The sequence below is a fragment of the Podarcis filfolensis genome, assembly GCF_964270895.1.
Source record: "Podarcis filfolensis genome assembly, chromosome: 18".
Taxonomy (NCBI): Eukaryota; Metazoa; Chordata; class Lepidosauria; order Squamata; family Lacertidae; genus Podarcis; species Podarcis filfolensis.
In genome coordinates, this window is record NC_139622.1 from 4,782,378 (window position 1) to 4,804,122 (window position 21,745).

The following is a 21,745-nucleotide window of genomic DNA, read 5'->3' on the forward strand; positions in this document are numbered from 1 at the left end:
GACCACAGTGCCACCCGTGCCCCCCCCAAAGACATACTACATAATAATAACAACGAAAAAACAAATAAGAAAATCTCAGTAACCTCCTCCCAACACATTTTAAAAGGGCATTGAATGTCAGTCAGTCCAAGGCCTGGTTGAAGATGAGTGTTTTTGCCTGGCGCCGAAAGGTGTCTAATGAAGGCGAACTTCCATGGGGAGAGCATTCCACAAACGGGGAGCCACTGCAGAGAAGGCCCTGTTCTCGAGGAGGAGGCCCATGAAGAAGGGCCTCAGAAGATGATCTCAGGGTCCAGTTCGGTTCATATTGAAAGAGGCGCTCCTTGAAGTATTGTGGTCCTGAGACTTTTAAGGCTTTATAGGTCAATACCAGCACTTTGAATTGGGCCCAGAAACTAACCAGTGCAGTCGGACCAGGATCGGTGTAATATGCTCAAACCGTCTTGCTCTGGTGATCAACTGGGCCGCTGAATTCTGCACTAGCCGATTTCAAAGTTTAGCTTTAAAAATATCCAAAATGCAGATGGTTTCCAGGGGTATTCATGTGCCACTCATTTCAGTCACATAAGAAAGTCCATCAGGGTGGATTACTCTCTGGAACTCTCTGCTACTTGATATTACACAAAGGCCTTCGTGCTTGTTCTTTCTTGGTGCCTGTTGAAAACTTTGCTCAGGCATGCCTACTGAGACATGTAATTTGAATGTTGCTTTGAATTGGTTTACTCTGAGCAGCACATTGTCTCCATCTGCACTGTATATTTTAAGTTGGAAGGAGACCCTCCTATTCTTGATTGATTGCTAAACCGCTCTGGGAACTATAGCGCTTTGAGGGGGGTCTCCAAACAACTTGCAGCACCCTCAACAAACTGCACTTCCCAGATTTCTGGTTCTCACCCAGGGAGGCGAAGTTAATTTTGTCAAATAAATAATGTGATTTTAATCTGTTTCGCTGTTGATCTTAATCCAATTCTGGGCTGCATCAATAGGAGTATAGAATCTAGATCAAGGGAAGTAATAGTGCCACTGTATTCTGCTCTGGTCAGAACTCACCTGGAGTACTGTGTCCAGTTCTGGGCACCACAGTTCAAGAAGGACACTGACAAACTGGAACGTGTCCAGAGGAGGGCAACCAAAATGGTCAAAGGCCTGGAAACGATGCCTTATGAGGAACGGCTAAGGGAGCTGGGCATGTTTAGCCTGGAGAAGAGGAGGTTAAGGGGTGATATGATAGCCATGTTCAAATATATAAAAGGATGTCACATAGAGGAGGGAGAAAGGTTGTTTTCTGCTGCTCCAGAGAAGCGGACACGGAGCAATGGATCCAAACTACAAGAAAGAAGATTCCACCTAAACATTAGGAAGAACTTCCTGACAGTAAGAGCTGTTCGACAGTGGAATTTGCTGCCAAGGAGTGTGGTGGAGTCTCCTTCTTTGGAGGTCTTTAAGCAGAGGCTGGACAACCATATGTCAGGAGTGCTCTGATGGTGTTTCCTGCTTGGCAGGGGGTTGGACTCGATGGCCCTTGTGGTCTCTTCCAACTCTATGATTCTATGATTCTATGATCCCTTTGGAAGCTTTCGACAGTTTTCACTGATCCTTTAAACATTTATTGTAAACCGAGTGGCATATAAATTCTAAATAGGAAAAAGAGCCCAGGGTGACAGGTAACCCAGCCCTGAACTAAAAATGGCATTATTAAGTGGTCCTTATTAGATGCCGCCTGCCTCAGCCAACATGGCCAATGGTCAGAGATGATGGGCATTGTAGTCCACCAATATTTTGGAGGGCCACTCAGCTTCTCCATCCCTGGTGCAAAGTCTCAGAAGGCCGTAAGTCTCAACGGGTGTGATTTTGTTCTGTGTGGAAGCCCAGGCACTTTGTGGGGGATCTTGAGAATAACCAGCGGTTTAGCTGAAGCTTTAAAAAAGAATTCTTTAATCCTCCTGCTGCGATGTGCTTTCAAACAGGGCGCTGAAAGAGACGTTTATCAGCTTATTTTAAACGTTCGCAACCATTGCGGACAAGAGTCATCATTAGATGACACAGGTGGGGGGCGGCTATGGTCTGTTGGCGTCACAGAACTGGAAGCCCAACCCTCTGCAATGTAGTCTTGACCATGGGTAGGCAAACTAAGGCCCAGGGGCCGGATCCGGCCCAATCGCCTGCCAAATCCGGCCTGCGGACGGTCCGGGAATCAGCATGTTTTTACATGAGCAGAAGGTGTGCTTTTATTTAAAATGCACCTCTGGGTTATTTGTGGGGCCTGCCTGGTGTTTTTACATGAGCAGAATGTGTGCTTTTATTTAAAACGCACCTCTGGGTTATTTGTGGGGCACAGGAATTCGTTCATTATTATTTTTTCCCAAAATCTAGTCTGGCCCCCCACAAGGTCTGAGGGACAGTGGAACCGGCCCCCTGCTGAAAAAGTTTGCAAAAGTTTGCAAGAGCATCATGATTTGCAAGTGTGTTTTTCTGGGTGATTAAAACCACTTTGGTGCAATGGTTATCCGGAAGCGATTAAATTTAAGGAAAGTAAACTTCTGGTTGTGTAATGGGAGTCCAGGGTTGTTCTGAGAACTTGAGGGCAACGTTTAAGTTCCCTTTTTAGCAGCCCATGAAATGTAAAGTTCAACTTCCTTTTGGGACCGTCTAGCTAAGACCCCCCCTCCCCTCGACCCAGGAGGCCGTTCCTCCGACAGGCATTAGAGCTGTGTGGCTGCAATATTTTCGGGCTGGAGGTTGTTAAATCGTCAGAGGGGTGTGGGTTGGGGGGGGTAGATTTTGAGGAGGGGGTGGAAAAAAGGGAAGCAGGAACACTGGCTTTTTTCCACAATGCAATCGGAATAAAATTACAGCACAGCATAACCGATCGAAACCAACCGACTTGACAAACCGACAAAGGAAGGTTTTTTTAAAAAAAGAAAAAAAGAGAGAAACGAAAAAAAAAGCAAAAAACCAAAAATCAAAATGTTTAAAAAGAAATAAATTTGCGGGTGGGGGGAAAGGGGGGGAAAATTCCACTGATAACGTAAAAATAAAAAAAAAAGTTCCTTTGAAATTATATGTATATATGTATATATGTATATATATATACACGCACGCACACTCACGCACACAATTTGAAAGAACAATAAAAATTTAAAGGGGGGCGGGAGAAACGAAATAATATTAATTTAATAAAAATAAAACAAAACGGAAAAGGACCGGCATGCAAAAGATCGTTGCCTCGTAAACATTCTCCTGTCATGCAGATCAGGCCCAAAATGTCCATACAGCAAGGTAACCATGACGACAGAAAAAAGTGCACACAGAAATGCAACCAACGGATGCAGAAGAGAGAGCTCACACGTCCCACAATGCAACTCAACTCATCTCCAACGAGACCCGAGAACGAAGAGGGGGGGGGGTCTCGCTTTGTCAACTTTTTTTTTAAAATATATAAAATATATATATAGATATATATATAAATGCAGAGATTTTCTTTCTTTTTCTCTCATTGTTTTTTAAAAAAGAATATTCAATCATATATATATATATATTTGCCGTTTTATTTTTATGTTATTTATTATTAAATTTTTTTTAAAAAAAGATATATCGCAATAATAAGATATAGGATTATTTATATATTTCTCTCTTTTTTAATTTTTTTAATAATTTTTTTTAATTTTTTTAATTAAGAAATGTAAAAATATGTGGGTAAAGAAAGTAAAAAAGGAAAAAAAAAAACCACACCAACCTTCTCGTAGCTCTGAGGGATGTTTTAAAGGGGTTTGATGCAGAACACAATGACATGAGAAGAGGAGAGAAGAAAAATAAGGGAAACACAGAGAGAGTAAAAAAAGGCCTTCACGGCTGGCAACTGCAATTTCAATTGCTTTCCTTTCCTTTCGTATTTCCGCCTTTTAACTTAAAAAAATAAAAATATCGAGCTAAAAAAAGTAATATATATCATCTCAAAATGTCCATTTTTTTTTCCAGCGACCGTCTTCCCCCACCACATTTAGCCACGTGACCCCCCTCCCTGTGTTAGCACGGCCCTTCCTTGCCAATTCGGCAGTAATGACCCCCCCCTGCACCCCATCAGACCCTCCCCCAAACCCCCCAACCCCCGGTGGATTCTACCCTGCATCCATAAATCTGGCAAAAAGCCCCTGCAGCTCAAAGAAAGGGAGGTTAAACAACATTTACAGCACGGCAACCCAACGAAACAAAAAAAATGAAGTCTTCTCCTCCGTTTCCACCTTGGCACTGTCGGTCGTCATCCAGGAAGTTTCAGCCGCCCGCCCGAATATTTTGAGGTGCCCTCGAAAACCCCTCCAAGGCATGTCTTCATGGGAACTGCAGGGGAACGAAGCTGGTGCAATCCTGTCCCCGCAACCCTGTGCCAGCCCAGGTGAGTTGCACCTGGATAGAAGCATCGCATCTGTCTCCCTGGGCCCATTCACCAGGTAAGAGAATGGCGGCTCGCCATTCGAATATTTGGAATATTTGGGGGCTTTTTTTTTCTTATTAAAAAAGGGTGCTATTTCCCATGCTTCTGGCTTACCGTGAAGCTGCCAAGCCCATTTCCCGGCGCCCATTCAGACATGCCTTAAAAGCCCCGCCCCTTCCAACACAGGCCCCTCCCCTCCCCATCCAAACTCATTCAGACATGAAAGGGGTGGGGGTGGACAGAAGTTCCCTATGGTTAAAATTACTAACGACAACAGGAAAAGGGCAGAAATGGGGAGGAACACAAAACAGTGAAAACACCCTACTCTGTGCACCTGAAATCCCTTTTTTGGGAGGGGACAAAAGCATATTATGGGAGAAACAGTTTGAAAAATCGGTAGGAGGGGGAAACAACAACCATACACCCAGCAATCATGTTCAAGGCTCTTTGGAAATAATGACAGAAAAGGAAAATAATGCTATAAGGCCCCAGTCATACAATCCAAACCATTCCTCCCTTTAGCAGGATTATCGTAAAACACAATAAGGAATCAGAAGTTATCAGAGAGAGCACTCCGTTGTCCAGGCGAACTTCCAAGGTGAGCTTCTTTTGCCCCATCTACGATGCGAGGTGCTGCCTGACTCTATGGAAGATCTTACGTTTTGAACCCAAACAGATGTCTCCATAAACGCATGCGCCACACCTGTGGCTTTCCAAAGCTGGGTTTGAAACAGTAAGCAGCTCCGGAGGGAGCCTGCGCAACCTGCGTCATTCAGTGATTATTCTGCACTTGGAAAGAGCTCATTTTTCAAATCATTTCTTTTCTGGATTCCTAGGTGGTGAGGGACAGGTTGGGTGGGTGTCGTAATATTGTGCAATGCTGGTATTACCCCACCAGGTGTCGCTACTGCGTAGTGCTGAGCAAACAACAACACAAAGCATTGATATTGGGGAGAAAGAGCTGTCTAGATTTCAGGACAAAGAGCAAATTGTAAATTTGGCGCACTTTTCCGACACTTTGGCCAGTCCCCACAAAAGGTATCGGGTTCTGGATTGCTTTTTTTGGATGGACTGACATGGTTACCATCGCTCATTGCACCAACGTTTTCCGTGACTGAGTGGGCCAAACCATCCCAGCTTTGTAGGGGAAGAATGAAACATTTTTACACAAAATTAAGCAACCAAATTGAACAAATGGGGCGAGAGAAAGCTCCCAATTTCTGAACTGTGGCAGGTTAAAATTCTCACCCCACAGAAGACCCACGACGGAAGGGACAAACCCACATGAGTCTTGGATCATGTGAGCTCGGCCCTCGAGGCCTGAGATTTTACCCATGGCACAAAAACTCTGAGAAACATTTCCTTCAGCACAACACCAGATGTTACGCTCTACGTTGCTGGTTGCATCAACAATGGAGGCAGCGGACATCATTTCTCATTTTTTTGTCATTGGGCCACAACATCAACAACATCAACAATAACAGCAGCAAACAAAGACAAAAGCCTCCTTAAAAAATTTAGCTTGGGTGTAAAACACACACACACACACACACACACACACACAAAACCCAGAAAATAAGCAGTGTTATCAGGCATGTGGCCCCAAGCAGACTGGAAAAGGAGGTCACTTTACTGTAGTGTTAGACATTGAAATTTCTAAAGGCCTATGTAGCTTTCGATCTACTGTGGTGCATGAAGCTCACCAGCCATGGACTGGTCCATAGCAGAGACGCCAACAACCTCATTGTCCCAGGTAGTGAAAACAAGGAGGTTTATTGGGTATCTAGTGGGAGGCTGGGGAAACCTATGCTTAGGAGATGACGGAAGTGTACTCCTAGGAGACATCTAGGGCGGCCACAGTTTCCAGAATCCATAGTTTGAAAGGGATGCTTGGTTTGGCAAGTCATTGATACAGAAAGTTATTTTAATTTTTGTGCACCTGACATCAGACTGGAAAGAGGAAGAAAAAGTGTGGCAGCCTATCTCTTCACAATAACTCCAAGAGGGGCCTCCCCATTGACGAGAGTGCCCTTCTGATCAGAGACGATGAGGACCCATTTTGTGTGTGCCCAGGCTTCCAAAAACATTCCCCAAAAGGGGAGTTTGTCAAGCCTTCACGGAACGGCATGAGCCTATAAGGGCTGGGGCTTGGGAGACCCCTGGCTGGACCGTGAGACTCTATACTCTGGTGAACAGGTTCAAAGTCACTTCTGGCCATTTGGGGCAGGGGCCTTCGAAGAACCCCAATGCCACCTGATTCGTGCAGCCGTTTGAACCTCACTCAGACCACAGCTCTCCGACCTTGGGCCCTCAGGTGCTGTTGCACCACAATTCCCCATTATCCTTGACCACTGACCCAACTGGCTGCAGTTGGTGTGTCTGTAGCACAACAGCAACTGGAAACCCAAGGAACACTGATGTAGACTCTGAAACACGTCTTTTAGAGGGGTTCAGCATCCCTTCGCACATGGTGGTGTGTTTCTGCACGATTTTGTCTAAGCACCTGGCAGGGTCAGATCCTGGGCTTTTGCTAGGTGGCTCATGGAATCACATACGAAAAGGGGTTCCCCTCCCCCCTTTTTTTAAAAAAAGTGGGGTGCTGTTGTTGGGACAGCTTGAAAGGTCAGGTGTTTGATCATAATTCTGTGGCGGGACTGCACAGCTCTCCTTAAAACATTCCTTTACAGCATCCACCACCAACTTGGTGCCCTCCAGACATTACTGTTTACTGTAGTCTAGAAGCGGTTCTCAACCTGTGGGTCCCCAGATGTGGTTGGACTACAACTCCCATCATCCCTAAGCTCTGGCCTTGCTAGCTAGGGGTGATGGGAGTTGTAGTCCAACAACATCTGGGGACCCACAGGTTGAGAAAGGCTGGTCTAGAGGAACCAGGTTGGCAAAGGTGATGTAAAGGTAAAGGTAAAGGGACCCCTGACAGTTAGGTCCAGTCGTGGCCGACTCTGGGGTTGCGGCGCTCATCTCGCTTTATTGGCCGAGGGAGCCAGTGTACAGCTTCCGGGTCATGTGGCCAGCATGACTAAGCCGCTTCTGGCAAACCAGAGCAGCGCACGAAAACGGCGTTTACCTTCCCGCCGGAGTGGTACCTATTTATCTACTTGCACTTTGATGTGCTTTCGAACTGCTAGGTTGCCAGGCGCAGGGACCGAGCAACGGGAGCTCACCCCGTCGCGGGGATTCGAACCGCCAACCTTCCGATCGGCAAGTCCTAGGCTCTGTGGTTTAACCCACAGCGCCACTCGCGTCCCTTAAAGGTGATGTACAGGAATAAATAAATAAATAAGGATGTACCTCCGACCTCAAGGGAGGAAGAAAGGAGGATGGCCGCATTACGAACCAAATCCGAATTATCAGGGAAATCCTGACCCACACTGCAAACATGGACCAGCTTTAACAACTGGTTTACATCTTGGCGGGTGAGGATTTGTGGGAATTCCAGTACTTTTGGCACCCCTGCCCCCCCCTTCTGGGTAGAGTACAATTCCCAGAATCCCGAGAGGAAGGGTCCAGGAAGGTGTGAGTGTCTTAAAAAGATGGCCTTGAGAGACTTGCCTCTCTCATTTCTTGCAGTCCCATGCCAGTTTGGCTGAGCCAATCGGCCCAGAAATAATGTCTAAATGGCAGAGAGGCTCAGGACCACCCCATAAGTATTGGCTACCACAATGGTGGTAGGGAAAAAAACTTTTATTTGTCAAGGGGAACAGAAAGAGCAAGGTATATTTTTAGGCGGGCTAGGGAGAAAAACACAAGAGTTTAGAAATAAGGGCATGGTGACAGCTCCTTGCTTGGGGCACTTGCACACCCAAACACTCCCTCCACTGGTGTAGTCCATGCAAACTCACAAGAGTCGGGACCTAAAGGGTCATCCATCCCTACCCGCTGCAAAGCAGGAATGACATATGTAGATCGGGTTGGTGTGGGATATTTACAGGGGCAGCTCCAGGTTCGAGCCACCCCTTGGCATGCCCTAGCGGTGGTTGGAAAAAGCGGGGGAAACTGAGCCAGGTGTTAGCCGGAGGCCTCTTGCAGTGTAGGCGCAGACCCATTTATTAGACATTTCCTCCTGCTCCCCAATGCATATTCCCACACAGTTGGGTCTCTCCAATGTCCAGCCAGGCTCTGGGTCACCCATTTGCCTCGGACTTTGCAACCCACCCCAAACACCTTCTGGATCTTGAGAAAAAGGGAAACGCAGTGAAAAACAAAAGCCTTCAGTGGTGTGTGCGTGTCTGTGCGCACGTGTAGGCTGGGGGGGGGGAGAGGAGTTTGGAGAGGACGGCATTTGCCACTCTTGCGAGTCACGGCGTTCCCTACCTCTCACATATAGGTTTGCGGGTGAGGAGTAGCGCACGCCGGCGCTGTTGCTGGCCACGCACTCGTACTTCCCCTGGTCGGTCTCTTCGCTGCTTTCGATCTGAAGGCCACCTGGAAATGGGAGGAGGGTCCGGGAGCGGGGAGAGGAAGGGAAACGTGTTAGTTCAGAGGACCAGCAGCCCAGGAGGGAAAGGGCAACTTCTTCCCCGCTTCCCTCTCCATCGCAGCTCAACGCTTCCGGCGCTCACTCGGTGCTTCTTCGTCTTACCCGAAAGCGGCGCCCTGCTGCAATCCCGAGGAGGCTTACTCACCAGCTGGGCTCCTATCTATCTATCTATCTATCTATCTATCTATCTATCTAGGATCTTACATTACGGCTCTCCCCAGCCAGCGTACGATTCTCAAGCTCCCTCTCCTCCTCTGGCGCAGCTGCATGTTTCGATTGTTGGGCCTGAGAAAAGTTGTTAATGCTAACTATGGTTTATCTGCTCTGAACACCAGACCTGGAAACTGTGGTTAATGTTAACCATGGTTTATCCACTCCAGAGTTTGGATCCAGGAAGTGTGGTTAGTGTTAACCATGGTTTACGTGTTCCATAGTTTAGACCTAGGAACTGTGGTTAGTGTTAACCATGGTTTATGTGTTCCAAAGTTTGGACCTGGGAAGTGTGGTTAGTGTTAACCATGGTCTACGTGTTCTATTGTTTAGACCTGGGAAGTGTGGTTAGTGTTAACCATGGTTTATGTGTTCCATAGTTTAGACCTGGGAACTGTGGTTAGTGTTAACCATGGTTTACATTTTCCAAAGGTCAGGCCTGGGAAGTGTGGCTAGTTTAGCAGCAACCATGGTTTATCTGGGCAAGCCAGGGACACCAACCAGTGCCTAAAGTTGATTTGTTTCAACAAACCATCGTTAAAATGAACGCTTGCCACACTCTGCCCTGGCTCAGACATCTTGCCAACTAACTGTGCAGTGAGTTCAAACTGGAAACAGATGTTTCCAGTCTCCTCTGGGAAAGACAGTCGTGCAAACCAGACAGTCATGCGCACCGTGCTAACCCTGGCTTAGTGCTATGTGCATGCCAGACTGCAGCCTGATGCAGGAATTTGCATAAACCGAGCTCTCCATCTAGAAAAATGCGAGCCAGCAGACTAAGAGGTGTCACACAGCTTCAAAGGCTTATAATGCGCTCTCTCGGCTCAGGCTAACCCTCTAACTTCACCATAAAATCAGCAGAGGTGGCAGAGAAAGCAGGTGGTGCGGGCCACTCCTGGAGAGGAAGAGGATGAATATCCCCTTTGTCCATATTCTTCACCCTCTATTCCCTAGCTTTACAGACCTCTGTCCAAGACCCCACAAAAGGATAAGTCTATCTATGGTGAAACAGACCCTCCATGCTCAGAGGCACTGTTGCTAGAGACCAACAGTGGGAGAGGAACACTGTAGGCTTTCCAAAGGTATTTCCAGAGGTAAATTATTATCCTTGGTCTGATCCAGCAGAGCTTCTCTTAAGACATTTAAGATATATTTTCCTCCCCCCCTCCATTTTTACCAGAAAATACAAATACAATTGCATTAATTTCCCAATTCAGAACCGTTTCGGGTTCAAATTAAACCTTACCACTTTTGTGGACTGTGAAGGAGAAATGATTTAATAACGGGAGTGATTTTATAATAGTTAAAAGGAACCACAAGGAAAACCAGAAATACACCTTCGGTGCTTCTTGGCGCTATGTTTGAGCCCACATCATAAATTGCAAGTGTGGCGGGGAGCTTGGGAAGTCTTCCTCCCCTGGCCCCAGAGGACCTTGGGAAATCTTCCTCCCTTGGCCCCCGACAGACACAGCGGCCACTTCCATCCATCCAGCCAAGGAAGAAAGAGAATTATACACGTATTGAAAATAAATGCAGAATTGAGGGGAGGAAATAAATGGGTGGGGGGTGGGGGGGAAGTCACAGAAGACAGGACAAGAGGCAGGACAGTAAATAAACACCCACAACAGTGAAACGTTGACAAAACTCCAAGATTGTTATTAATATATATATATTAAAAAAAAAATCACACAACTAACACGGAACAAGAACTGGTTATAATCGAGAGGTTGAGGTGGCAAATAGGCTAAGCAGGGAAAGTGAGCGCCGTGTGGGGCAGGTGTTTTGTGTGAGTGTGCGCAGGGTGTTTTCTTACCTCGGATCGGAGTACCTTCTGCAAGGAAAAACGAAAGAAAAAAGAAGAACAAAACAGAAGTGAAAACGAGCGGGGAGGAAAATAGTGGGAGTTTTTTTGTTTTTGTTTTTCGTTTCCCTGGACGTGCCAGTGGGAGAAAGGACCCTGAGGAGAAGGAAGGTTTGGATCCTCCTGGTTGGAGAATCTCTAACGCTGTCCTATTTTGAGTGGGCTGAGAGATGTAGAAGTACCGTATTTTTTGCTCTATAAGACTCACTTTTCTCCTCCTAAAAAGTAAGGGGAAATGTGTGTGCGTCTTATGGAGCGAATGCAGGCTGCGCAGCTATCCCAGAAGCCAGAACAGCAAGAGGGATTGCTGCTTTCACTGCGCAGCGATCCCTCTTGCTGTTCTGGCTTCTGAGATTCAGAATATTTTTTTCTTGTTTTCCTCCTCCAAAAACTAGGTGCGGCTTGTGGTCTGGTGCGTCTTATAGAGCGAAAAATACAGTACTTATAATTCTGAATGGATGATTTCATGTTCACTTCGGCCAATCAGGAAGGCAACAGCTGCGGACGCCATTGGTCGCCCAAGAAAGCATCAAGGGGGAGGAGCCAACACCTGATGGTCTAGTGCGGCTGCTTGGCAGGTAGAACGTCCCAGGTTCCATACCGGTCATCTCACCGGTCAACAGCTACGGGTCAGGAAGCAGTTAAATAGGAAAGGCCTCTGCCAATCAGACAATTCTGGGCAATGTTATAAAACGGCAGCTTTTCGTCACAGGACACGTGCTTTGACTGCAGAAGGTCCCAGGTCCAATCTCTGCTTAAAAGGAACCCTTTGCTGCACTAAACTCTGAGCTGCTGCCAGTCCGAGCAGAGAACAATGGCCCGGGTGGGTAAGCAGACTGACTTGGAAAGAGGCAGCTTCCTACGAACCATGGGACAACAAGGTGAGCCACTCTCGACGTGCTCAGAGGCGCTATTATCCTCCGAGGATGGGTCGAAATGGACATCCAGCATTGAACCCAACACCCCAGTCCAAATAGCTTCATGGGCGTTCACCTCAAGGTTTGGGTTCAAAAAGCCTTCCTCATAAAATTGCAGGATCCTTCGCCCGCTCCCAGCCCCCACTGGCTTTCCAAGAGATTGCTGCACATCTCAGTCAAGAAATGTATTATCGTAAGAAGATCTCTAGGGTTTTACTCCGATCCTGAAAACAGAGCAGGTTTTGCAAAGCACGGCCCATTCTTTCAAGTCCAAAAAACTCCCCCTTTGCAGAATCTCCAAATATTGGCATTCCCTGGTCTTGCCAAACATCATCAATGTCTGCAGCAGAGGCATTTTGCTGGAACCTCTACGTCCGCCCTGAAATAACCGGCTTTCTTTTTTAAGAGTTCAAATGTCTCTAATACTCTCTCCCCCCAAACTTTCTAGATGAATCTGCCCTGTTTTCAGGATAGGGGTAAAATAAACCACCTAGTTATTATGATTAGTTAGTGTCAGCTGGGTGAGGATAGGGCGAGGTGTTATTTGGTTAAAGCTGGTTAAGGTTCTAGTTAGAAAATCAGCTTCTGGCTGGACAACAGGTTACAAAAAACGGGAATCTACAGAAAGGCGTTAGTTAGCGTCTAGTTAAGGTTACTAGCTAGTTAATGTTAATCGAAGCAAGGTATGCTCGCTGGAGGAAACAGTTTGGAAAGAAAAGAAAAGGAGTAAGGAAAGGGAGGGGGCGTTAATTTGGGCAAATCTCTGCAGAGAAACAGCTGGGTGGTTTTAAAAAAGGCAGCGAGAGAGAGAGAGAGAGAGAAAGCGAGGGAGAGACGAGGGGAAAATTAGCAAAGGGTTGTGGATTTATTCAGTGGAAATAGAACAGCCTTGAACTCATCTTTCCGTCTCAGAAAATCAGGCCTGGAAACACATGCAAAAATCTGCCATCTGTGACAACAATCTGGAGCAATGCGGGGACAGGACCAGTGGGGAGAGGGGGGGGGCGGTGCTGGTCTATGGGGGTCTGACTCACTTGAAAGGCATCATTGCTGCATCACTGGTGTGATAGCGCACAACAATTATTTCCAATAGGAACAAATTATTTGGAGCCTACGAGGGCATGGGGGGGGCGAACATCAAACTTGGGTCTGGGGGGGAGAGGAAAGAGGGCCCCCCAGTCCCAAAATGGCGGTGTCCATATGGCATGGCCAGAAACCATCACCTCTGCAAACCAGTGCAACCCCAGTGACGGCTTGTGTTGATAATCTTTGTGAATATCCAGGTTGCCACCCCCTTGCCCTGCCTTCAGGTCAGAAAACCGGGGTCTATAAAGGTAAAGGGACCCCTGACCATTAGGTCCAGTAGCGACCGACTCTGGGGTTGTGGCGCTCATCTCGCTTTATTGGCCGAGGGAGCCAGCATACAGCTTCCGGGTCATGTGGCCAGCAGGACTAAGCCGCTTCTGGCGAACCAGAGCAGCTCACGGAAATGCCGTTTACCTTCCCGCCGGAGCGGTGCCTATTTATCTACTTGCACTTTGATGTGCTTTCGAACTGCTAGGTTGGCAGAAGCAGGGACCGAGCAATGGGAACTCACCCAGTCGCGGGCATTTGAACCGCCAACCTTCTGATTGGCAAGCCCTAGGCTCTGTGGTTTAACCCACAGTGCCACCCGTGTCCCAACTGGGGTCTATACCTGCATCCTAATTGCCTGTGATAGGGATTTGCTCCCAGATTTGCTGCTCCTGGTGAAATTTTACATGTAACGCCATGGGAAGGCAACCTAAGGCCCGGGGGCCAGATCCGGCCCAATCGCCTTCTAAAGCCGGCCCGCGGACGGTCCGGGAATCAGCGTGTTTTTACCTGAGTAGAATGTGTCCTTTAATTTAAAATGCATCTCTGGGTTATTTGTGTGGTATAGGAATTTGTTCATTTATTCCCCCCCCCCCAAAAAAAAATATAGTCGTCCCCCCCACAAGGTCCAAGGGAGAGTGGACCAGCCCCTGGCTGAAGAAGTTTGCTGACCCCTGTGTAACGCTGATGAACACTTTTTAGAAAAACCTTTCTCCCCCTCGAGATTTCATTCCAGTAAGGCCGGCCCTACCATTAGGGGAAATGACCCAGCCATCTTTAGGCAGCAGATGCTAGCATCAGCAGCGGCTGTTCCTCCTGACTGTCTTTCTCACTGGAGGGAAGAGCTCTGTGAGTCACAGAAGCCTGCCTTGCACCCCCTAAACTCGCATTCTTCCCCCTCAGGGGTTTGCATGCGGAGGGGATGTTTCACCAACACCTAAACGGTGTTGCACAAGGAACGGGAGACAGGGATCTCGTCCGTCGCATCAGGCAGCAGTTGCCACGCGCTAGCCCTGAATTGCAGTAACGCCAGGCGGAAGTTCTAACGGGCATGGCTTTGCTTGGCTCATGAAGAGTTATTTAAACTACTGGGGTGGGGGCAGAAAGAAAATTTATGAGGGGGGGGGAATAAACCAGGACTACAGGGCACAGGTGGCAGATTTTTATTTTTTTAAAAACCTGTTGGAGTTTCACATCTAAGAAGCTGGAGAATATTTGCAAGGTGGGGAAGGAGACAAAGCTGTAGACCGACCCCCTCCAGTACAGGAATAAATTGATTTTAAGAAGAGTTCCTACTTTCCCCAAATACTCATGAACAGTAAAGGTAAAGGGACCCCTGACCATTAGGTCCAGTCGCGGCCGACTCTGAGGTTGCGGCACTCATCTCACTTTATTGGCCGAGGGAGCCGGCGTACAGCTTCCGGGTCATGTGGCCAGCAGGACTAAGCCGCTTCTGGCGAACCAGAGCAGCGCACGGAAACGCCGTTTACCTTCCCGCCGGAGCGGTACCTATTTATCTACTTGCACTTTGACGTGCTTTTGAACTGCTAGGTGGGCAGGAGCTGGGACTGAGCAACGGGGGCTCACCCCGTCACGGGGATTCGAACCGCCGACCTTCTGATCGGTAAGTCCTAACCCACAGCGCCACCCGCGTCCCTCCTGAATAGTATACTGTGGCAATTGCCCAGAACTTTGTTTCTGGGGCAGTAGACTGGAGATTTTTATTTGGTGGGCGGGCAGTTGTGGCATCTGGCAAGTAAACAAGGTCCATAATTTAAAGGGAGACTTTGTGAACCGAGACCGGGCCGAGAGCTCCCGAAGCAGGAAAGCAAGGAAGGAGCTTGTTTTACTCCTGGACCCCTTCTTAAAAGGCTGAGCCAGTTATAAGGCAATTGTAGAATCAGAGAGCTGTGCAGCTGGATGGGACCCCGAGGGTCATCCAGTCCAACCCCTGCCCCCCTGCATTCATCAGGAATCAGCAGTCACACTGGACTCTATGGCGGGGATGGATTTTCAACTCCCTGGCGGGGGGCTCTTCCTTTAGCCCATCCATTAATAAGCAAAAGGGGCAGGCTGGAGTACAACAGGTGCTTTAGCTTGTTTATTTGAAACCATAGCGGACCCTGCTTAGCTTCGCAAATAGGCTAGCTAATTAAACACCCTGCTACTCGGCCAAAAAGGAAGACCCCCAGAGTGGCTTACTTAAAGAAAAGCCAGCCGCTTCCTTCAGGGTCGGAATCTTCAAAAAAACAACAACACACAACCCACCACAACACCAAAGGAAAATGCATTGGGAGGGAGGAGGAGATAAGCAAACTCAAGTATTTTATTGCAAATCGTATATGTCTGAGCTGATAAAATGTTATATGTCTGATATAAAAAATGTAGACTACCTTGAGACTACCCGCCAGAAGTCCTTGGAGTTGTAAGTCCTTAGACCAGGGGTCGGCAAACTACGGCCCCCGGGCCAAATCTGGCCCGAGCAGGTCCTGAATCCAGCCCGAGCGGCCATTTAAGAACCTGCCGCGTGGGCAGAGACTACCAGCGATGGCGACAGGAGGAGGATGCTGAACAGCGGCAGCTCTGCCGATCAGACGCCGCGCCTGATTTACCTCAGTGACGTCTGATTGGCAGAGACGTCGCCGCGCCACGCTGAGGTAAACCAGGTGCGGCGTCTGATCGGCAGAGCCGCCGCCGCTCGGCCTCTTCCTACTGCCGCCGCCGGGTTCTTAAATGGCCGCACGAGCCGAGACTTCCGGTGACAGTGACGGGAGGAAGAGGCCGAGTGGTGGAGGCTCTGCCGATCAGACGCCATGCTTGGTTTACCTCAGTGTGGCACGGGGACGTCTCTGCCAATCAGATGCCTCTGCCTCCTGTTGCCAATCAAACGATGCACCTGGTTTACCTGCGCAGAGGGGAGGGCTGCGCGTTCCCGTGCAGTGATGGCGGCACGTAGATGCGCGACAGTGGTAGCAGCAGCAGCAGCAGCAATGGCTGCTGTGGACCAGTGGTTGCCGAATCTCAATGACTTCACGGGGCAGAGCTGGAGCACCTGGGTGGAGAGGTCCAGGCTGGCCGCTGCCGAGACAGGTGAGCGCACCTGCCCTTCCCACGGGTTCGGAGGCGGGACATGCCTGGTTTACCCCCGGCCAGCTCCCTCTAGCTCCCCGCTCTCTGCCAATTGCCAGTGTGTGTGTGCGCGTGTGGTCTGGCCCTCCAAAAGATTTAAGGGACCGTGAACCGGCCCACTGGGAAAAAAGTTTGCTGACCCCTGCCTCAGACTCTCCACCGTAGCAAACGGGGAAAGCAAAATTAGGAAGCTGTCTCGTTGCCTCGTCTGGACAGACCACAACTTTTAATTTTATTTCAGGGATTCCTGCCTCCCCAAACACCAGGAAATTTCTAACACACAGTTGTTAAATGTGAAACTCCAAGCCCCAAATCAGTTTGTGGGTGGGGGCAAAATGAGACACAATGCAGTTTTAAGGTAGCTCACCATATTGTGTTAGTGGGGATTCCAGGACGACTTTATTTTATAACTACCGAATTTACCTAATTTTGGAAGAGTTTGCATTTTCTTCTTTTCCTTGTAAACAGCCATGAGGTTTGAGACGCCGGTAATTTTTGCTTTTAGGTGCCTACGACAACCTCCCAGGTCACAAAGGTTTTGTTAAAAATGGCAGAATATCCCTACTGAAATAAAGGCGTTAGTAGAAGAGTCAAGCCGCATGCCTACTTTGTAAGGGTGTGGGAAGCTGTTAAAAGAAGGAATTAGTTTTAGGGGTGGGAAGAGGGTGGGGCAGGCAACAGGTTTGGGGTTGACTGGTTGTCAATTTTTAAAAAAGAACTATTAATATTTAAGAAAATGAAGAATTGACTTGATTTATGTGGAAAGCACACTTACCAAAGGTGTCTGAGTGAAATAAAATTAAAAAGGAAACAGAAAAGGGAAAAAAAATTAAAAGTGTGGTTATAAGCCAGTTACTTTTAAAAGAAATCTTTCCAAAAAAAACAAAACCAACGAACCCAACACAGGACAGGACATAGATAAGACAGAGGTTATCACATACAGAAGTTTAGACATTGATTCCCAGACATGACAGCTGATGTTCCCCACCGCCTCCCAAACGAGTAGAGGAGACACATTTCATCCTTACCTTCTGAAAAGGTTTACTTTGAGAGTTATAGGAGGGGAGAAACTGCCGCACTCTCACCGCCGTGTCTTTGTATGAGCCATTGATTGGGGGAATGGCATACTCAAAAGAGGAAGGCACCAGGCCAGGGACTCGCACAGAGAAGCAACATGGAGTATTCACCATGTTGGCCATTTTGGGGGGTGGTCGGAGGGCCACTCTCCCTCCAATCATGCTATCAGGCCCCCTTTGGGAACGCCTGGTGTTTGCGCGATGCAAACGTCCAGTCTGCGCGAGGTCTTCTGCTCTTCCTCACGAGTCGCCCGTGGCGAGCACAAGCTTTGAGGCTTGCAACCGGCAAACACCACAGAGCACCCCTCTCCCCCTCCTGAAGCGCAAATAGTCATCTCTGCACCGGCACAACGAACACATGCACAAAAACCGACCTTCCCAGGCCTGTCAAAATTAAGTCTGGCGTCTTTCCTCCGTTTTGAGAAGACTCCCACCAAAGCTTTCTCAAGTTCAAGGGACAAAAGACATTGGAGAGGAGGGGGCTTTTCTGCTGTCGGAGGGTCCTGGCTGGGCTTTGTTTGGGCAACACAATGACCACATACATACGTCATAGACAATCTTTATAGAATTCTTTCAAACAATAACAAGTTCAAAATGAAATCTTAGACTCAAAGTCTCTGAAAGTCCATGGCCAAATGGGCCTTTTCTGACAAGGACTCTGAGGACATTCTCTGCGATGTACCTGCACTGGATTTTGAGACAGGTCCTTCGAATGTGGATTTTCTACAACTTCTTAATGCACAGAAGTGCAAGATTCACTATGAATTTCGTGCCTCTCCAATTATCTCAAATCTAGCCACAAACCCAGGGGGTTGAGATTGCAGAAAGCGCCAACCTTATTTGTTAATGACATTGAGTTGAAACAGAAATGGGTAGCCATTCTTAACAAATGTTCCTTTGATTTAATGCTACTGTTAGTTCGCAGGACGCGGGTGGCGCTGTGGGTTAAACCACAGAGCCTAGGACTTGCCGATGAGAAGGTCGGTGATTCGAATCCCCGAGACGGGGTGAGCTCCCGTTGCTCGGTCCCTGCTCCTGCCAACCTAGCCGTTCGAAAGCACATGGAAGTGCAAGTAGATAAATAGGTACCACTCCGGCGGGAAGGTAAACGGCATTTCCGTGCGCTGTTCTGGTTCACCAGAAGCGGCTTAGTCGTGCTGGCCACATGACCCGGAAGCTGTACGCCGGCTCCCTCGGCCAATAAAGCGAGATGAGCGCCACAGCGCCAGAATCGGTCATGACTGGACCTAATGGTCAGGAGTCCCTTTTATCTTTACCTTTGCTGTTAGTTCAGAGGTCTAAAGCGGAGGTTGCAGTGTTGGACATTATATTTGTTGAATACACAAAGCTTCACTGCTCATCTTTCATCGTACAAAGTTTGGTACCTCGCTTCATTTAAAGACTTTCGGAGACTTTGAGTGCAAGATTTCATTTTGAACTTGTTATTGTTTGAAAGACTTCTACAAAGATTGTCTATTACGTACGTATATGGTCACCGTTCTCTTTTGCAACCCAGGGGTTTGTTTGGATAACTGGTGGAAGGCATCAACTGGGGAACCCACCAAGGGAACCCCCAGGGGAAGAGTCGCTGTGACCACTAGGCCTGCGCTGCTTTGGTTTATTTGAACAGAGAGTTAACTTCACTGACACCGGGTATTTCATTGCTGGTCTATGCGTGACTCTGGCTTCTGAAAACATCCCTGCTGGATCGCTGTGGGGGAGTCACCTTTTGTAGCCCCCGCGGCTTGGATCCAACATGAGCTGCGTGCTCAGTACCACGGGCCCAACTCTGTGGACTCAAAACGGCCCCTTCCTTATTGAACTTTCAGCTTGTATTTATATTCCAGTAGGATTTCTTTTTTTGGGGGGGGGGGGGAGACAACATTCAGGGAGGGAAATCTCTTAAAATCCTAAGTGCCCTCTTGAAATCTCTTGATTTCTAATTGAGGGATGCTGAAGCTTGCCCCCGGGGTCTCAGGTGTGAGCCCTTGAAATCCCAGGGTCTGGGGCGCTGCTGACTCGGCACGCCTAGCTTTCGGCTCGTTTCCTGTCTCATTGCACCGGGGTCTCCCCCCGTGAAGAGACAGCTGCGAATGAGCTGCGCACAAAGGGCTGAAACAAATGTCAAAAATCAAAATAACCCCCTTTTCGATTCATCCCACGTCTGTGAATCAAAACACCCCTGTCTCGGGTCAGTGCCTGAGCTCAGTGGGGCACTTCTGTGCCCAAAGGATCAAAACCAGGCACAGAGCAGGGGGATGGGACTTTTTCATCCCTGGGGCCACATTCATTGGGGGGGGGAGACACATGGTGTCGGTGGGCAGGGCCAGAGAGAAAAGTGGGCGGAGTTATAAGGGTGACCGGTACCTTTTCTCTGTAGGGTACCCTTGCTTTCCACTTGCCCCCTCCCACTGCTGTTCTGCTTCCAGGCAACCAAGGCATCAAGTTGGCAGAAGGGAAGGTATTATTCTGGCTCAACCCTCTTTTGACGCTAGCGCCCCCCACCATTGGAGAAGGGGGTGTCGGTGGCTACTAGCCACAATGGCGACGCTCTTGCCTCCGCAGTCAGAGGCCCCGATGCATCTGAACGCCAGCTGCTGGAAGGGAGAAAAAGTGCTCTCGTGCTCAGGTCCCGTTTGCGGGTTCACCCCCGAGCTATGACCCTCCCTGTTTTTTAAAATACAGTCATACCTCGGGTTACAGATGCTTCAGGTTGCGTTTTTTCAGGTTACGGACTGCCGAAACCCGGAAGTGCCGGAAAGGGTTACTTCCGGGTTTTGGCGGTCACGCGTGCGCAGCTAAACTGTGCTTTGCACATAAGCGCCAAATCGCAACCTGTGCGTGTGCAGACGCGCCGCTGCAGGTTGAGAACGTGCATCCCGCACGGATCACGTTCGCAACCCGAGCGTCCACTTCCAGGATCAGAGACAGTTAAGTGCTTCTACGCATCAGTTTCTGGGACTCACAAATGGAGTTTTCTCGTTTGGGGAATCTGTTTGGCCTCTGTGAGAACAGGATGCTGGACTAGGCAACCCTTTCATGCATACACACATACACACACACACAGCTTTGGTCTGATCCAGATTCAGGCTTCTCCTGACGTTCTTAATTAAAACGGCATTCCTCAAAACGGAACGTTTTAACTTGCAGGGACTGGCAGCGTTTCAAAGCACTTTTTGCACAAAGCACTCATTTTAATGAAATCTTGGACCTGCCAGAATGCAAAATGCAGCGGTTCTCGCGAGGGCGGGGGCAGGAGAGAGAAAGAGAGAGAGGAGCAGAGTGGGAGGCAACGAAGGAATGAATCAACTCCGGCCACCCATTAAGCAAGACGGCTAACTCATGCCAGAAAGGAAAGCGAAAAGGGAGAGGACAAATTAGGCGGTTGTCAGGCTTCCAGAAATTCCAACGCAGGCCGCGTTTCCGACGGGAGGGGGCGGCGTGCCGCCTGGCAGGCTGGTTTGCAGAAGGGCTGTTTGTTTGCCGGGTGCTCGCCGCACGGGGGTCTGCTGCTCTGCAGAAACGGGCTTTTAAACGGGGCCTTGAGAGAGGTGCACAGGTTTTCCTCTCCAATCCTAAACGTTCCCACAGCGACGTCGGAACAAAGGGCAGGTTCATGCTGCCGCTGCGAGACAAGAGCTGGGTTTCAGGCCTTCGTGCCGATCTAACTGTGGCTCCTGCATGGCACAGGGTTGGGCTTGATGGCCCTTGGGTGTCTCGTCCAACAACTCTATAATGCTATGGTTCTGTGAAGCCCTAATCCACCTGGGTTCAGTGTAACTCAGGGACTGCCTGAGCCCTTACACCCCGGCTGGATCGCCGAGATCACCTGCAGGAGCAACACCGGAAATTCCCCTCAGTTGGCAAGGCTCCTCTGACAGCAGCAAGAAACTTTATTGCCATCGGTACAGTCTTGTGGAACTGCCTGCCACTGGAGAGCCAGCAGGCGGCCTGCGCCAAATGTCTTGGTTCCGTCAGGCTTACGCAGGGAACATGTCTTTCCGCAACGGCTAGCTGATTTCTGATTTTAACTTTTAATATGTTTTTTTTAATTGTATGGCTTCAAGGTACTATTGCGGCAAACCAATAGCTGTATATACCGTATTAGCCTGAATATAAGGTGCAGGTCAGGTCTGTGTCCAGGGCAGCTGTCAACCAGCCCCATCTGGTATGCAGGCTGAGACCCTCCCTGCCTGCGCACTGTTTCGCCAGAGTGGTGCATGCTTTAGTTATCTCCTGCTTGGACTACTGCAGTGCGCGCTACGTGGG

The 21,745-nt window shown here is 48.7% G+C and overlaps 1 protein-coding gene across 14 annotated transcripts in view; it reads right to left on the minus strand.

Moving 5' to 3' along the window:
* The window catches only part of PTPRS (protein tyrosine phosphatase receptor type S), a 308,002-nt gene that overhangs the window by 111,496 nt on the left and 174,761 nt on the right, over positions 1 to 21,745 (minus strand). For 8 of the 14 annotated variants that reach the window (XM_083594329.1, XM_083594336.1, XM_083594335.1 and 5 more), the window contains one exon: positions 8,753 to 8,875. In XM_083594329.1, coding sequence (XP_083450455.1) covers positions 8,753 to 8,875 — 123 coding nt within the window. The remainder of the gene's footprint in view (positions 1 to 8,752; positions 8,876 to 21,745) is intronic. The other 6 variants (XM_083594333.1, XM_083594331.1, XM_083594342.1 and 3 more) reach the window with 1 other exon arrangement.